Source organism: Diabrotica undecimpunctata, chromosome 4, assembly GCF_040954645.1.
Source record: "Diabrotica undecimpunctata isolate CICGRU chromosome 4, icDiaUnde3, whole genome shotgun sequence".
NCBI classification, from domain to species: domain Eukaryota; kingdom Metazoa; phylum Arthropoda; class Insecta; order Coleoptera; family Chrysomelidae; genus Diabrotica; species Diabrotica undecimpunctata.
In genome coordinates, this window is record NC_092806.1 from 21,608,127 (window position 1) to 21,609,334 (window position 1,208).

The 1,208-nt window shown below is 36.0% G+C and overlaps 1 protein-coding gene across 1 annotated transcript; it reads right to left on the minus strand.

The window, feature by feature from the left end:
* Nucleotides 1–253: 253 nt before the first annotated feature.
* On the minus strand, nucleotides 254–586 carry LOC140438589 (uncharacterized). The gene has a single exon (XM_072528252.1). It carries the CDS (start codon nucleotides 584–586, stop codon nucleotides 254–256), a length of 333 nt encoding a protein of 110 aa, XP_072384353.1.
* Nucleotides 587–1,208: the final 622 nt, after the last annotated feature.

Below are 1,208 nucleotides of genomic sequence, written 5' to 3' on the forward strand. Positions count from 1 at the left end.
TTCCACTGCAATACAGATTTTTGTTTACTATTAATATAATCGATGACTGATTTTAGATTGCGTGTTTGTTGAATCCAGGTATATCTATGTATGTCCTTATGCTTGTAGAATCCATTGCTAATTTTTAACTCATAGCTCTCACATAAGTGTATAAGTCTACCGCCATTATCATTAGTTGCCATTTCTCCAAAAGGTCCTACTACTCTACTGTTTTTCTGATATCCCGTTCTACTATTGAAGTCTCCAAGCATAATTATTTGTCTGTTTTTTTTCCTATGTTGTTAAGTATATCCTCGATTTTTTTAAAGAAATCTTCTTTCACATTGATTGTTGCATCATCAGATGGGGCATAAGCGTCTATCATGGTAATCTTGTGCCCATATATCTTTATATTTACTCTTAGGATATTCTCATCAATTGTTTCCCAGTCTGTGATAATATTCTTAAGTTTTTTCTTTATTAGTATTGATACTCCCCTAGCGGCTCTTTTATCTTTCGGGACTCCAGTGAATATATGTATATAATTTCCTACCATATCAGTGCCAGTTCCTTTTTTGCTTGTTTCAGTTAGTGCTATAATATCCATTTTTATTTGTTCTAGATCAGGCACAATGATATCAATCTTTTGTTTTATCCCCTGTATATTCCATGTACCAATATTCATAATCCGTTTTCTTAGCTTTGGTCGTTTCCTTGAAAACCCACCTAAAGTTCTGAGGCTTTGTTTAGGCTTTTTGGTATGTTAAAATTTTGACGAGTATTGGAGAACCAGTCCAATGTCACAACCCCCAACCTGGAGGACCGGGTAATTTGTGATCAAGGTTTTCTTCCTCTAGCCTTTGACGATCCAACGACTATAACTACAAGGCAGCAGCTTGATTCTATATAAACCCTAAAATCAAAGGTTGCCACTTCCGCCCTCCATGCCGTAGTGAAGATATTCTTCCCCGCCACGAATGCCGTTATGGACTTCATCCGTAACCAACAAGGGACCCTAAACAGGCACTAGTTTCCTGGGCCAGGAAACACCTGGAATCTGCAGAAGGCAGGGATTGATTCATTTTCCCTGATAGGACTATCCAATGGACTATCCAATGGAGTTCCTACCCGTTACCCGTATATATATATATATATATATATATATATATATATATATATATATATACATACATTAAACTAGTGAGAGGGATATACTTACAAACAAATAA

Bases quoted from the DNA above. Each gene is read 5' to 3' on its own strand.
- LOC140438589 (XM_072528252.1), bottom strand. From the start codon at position 586: ATGGATATTATAGCACTAACTGAAACAAGCAAAAAAGGAACTGGCACT.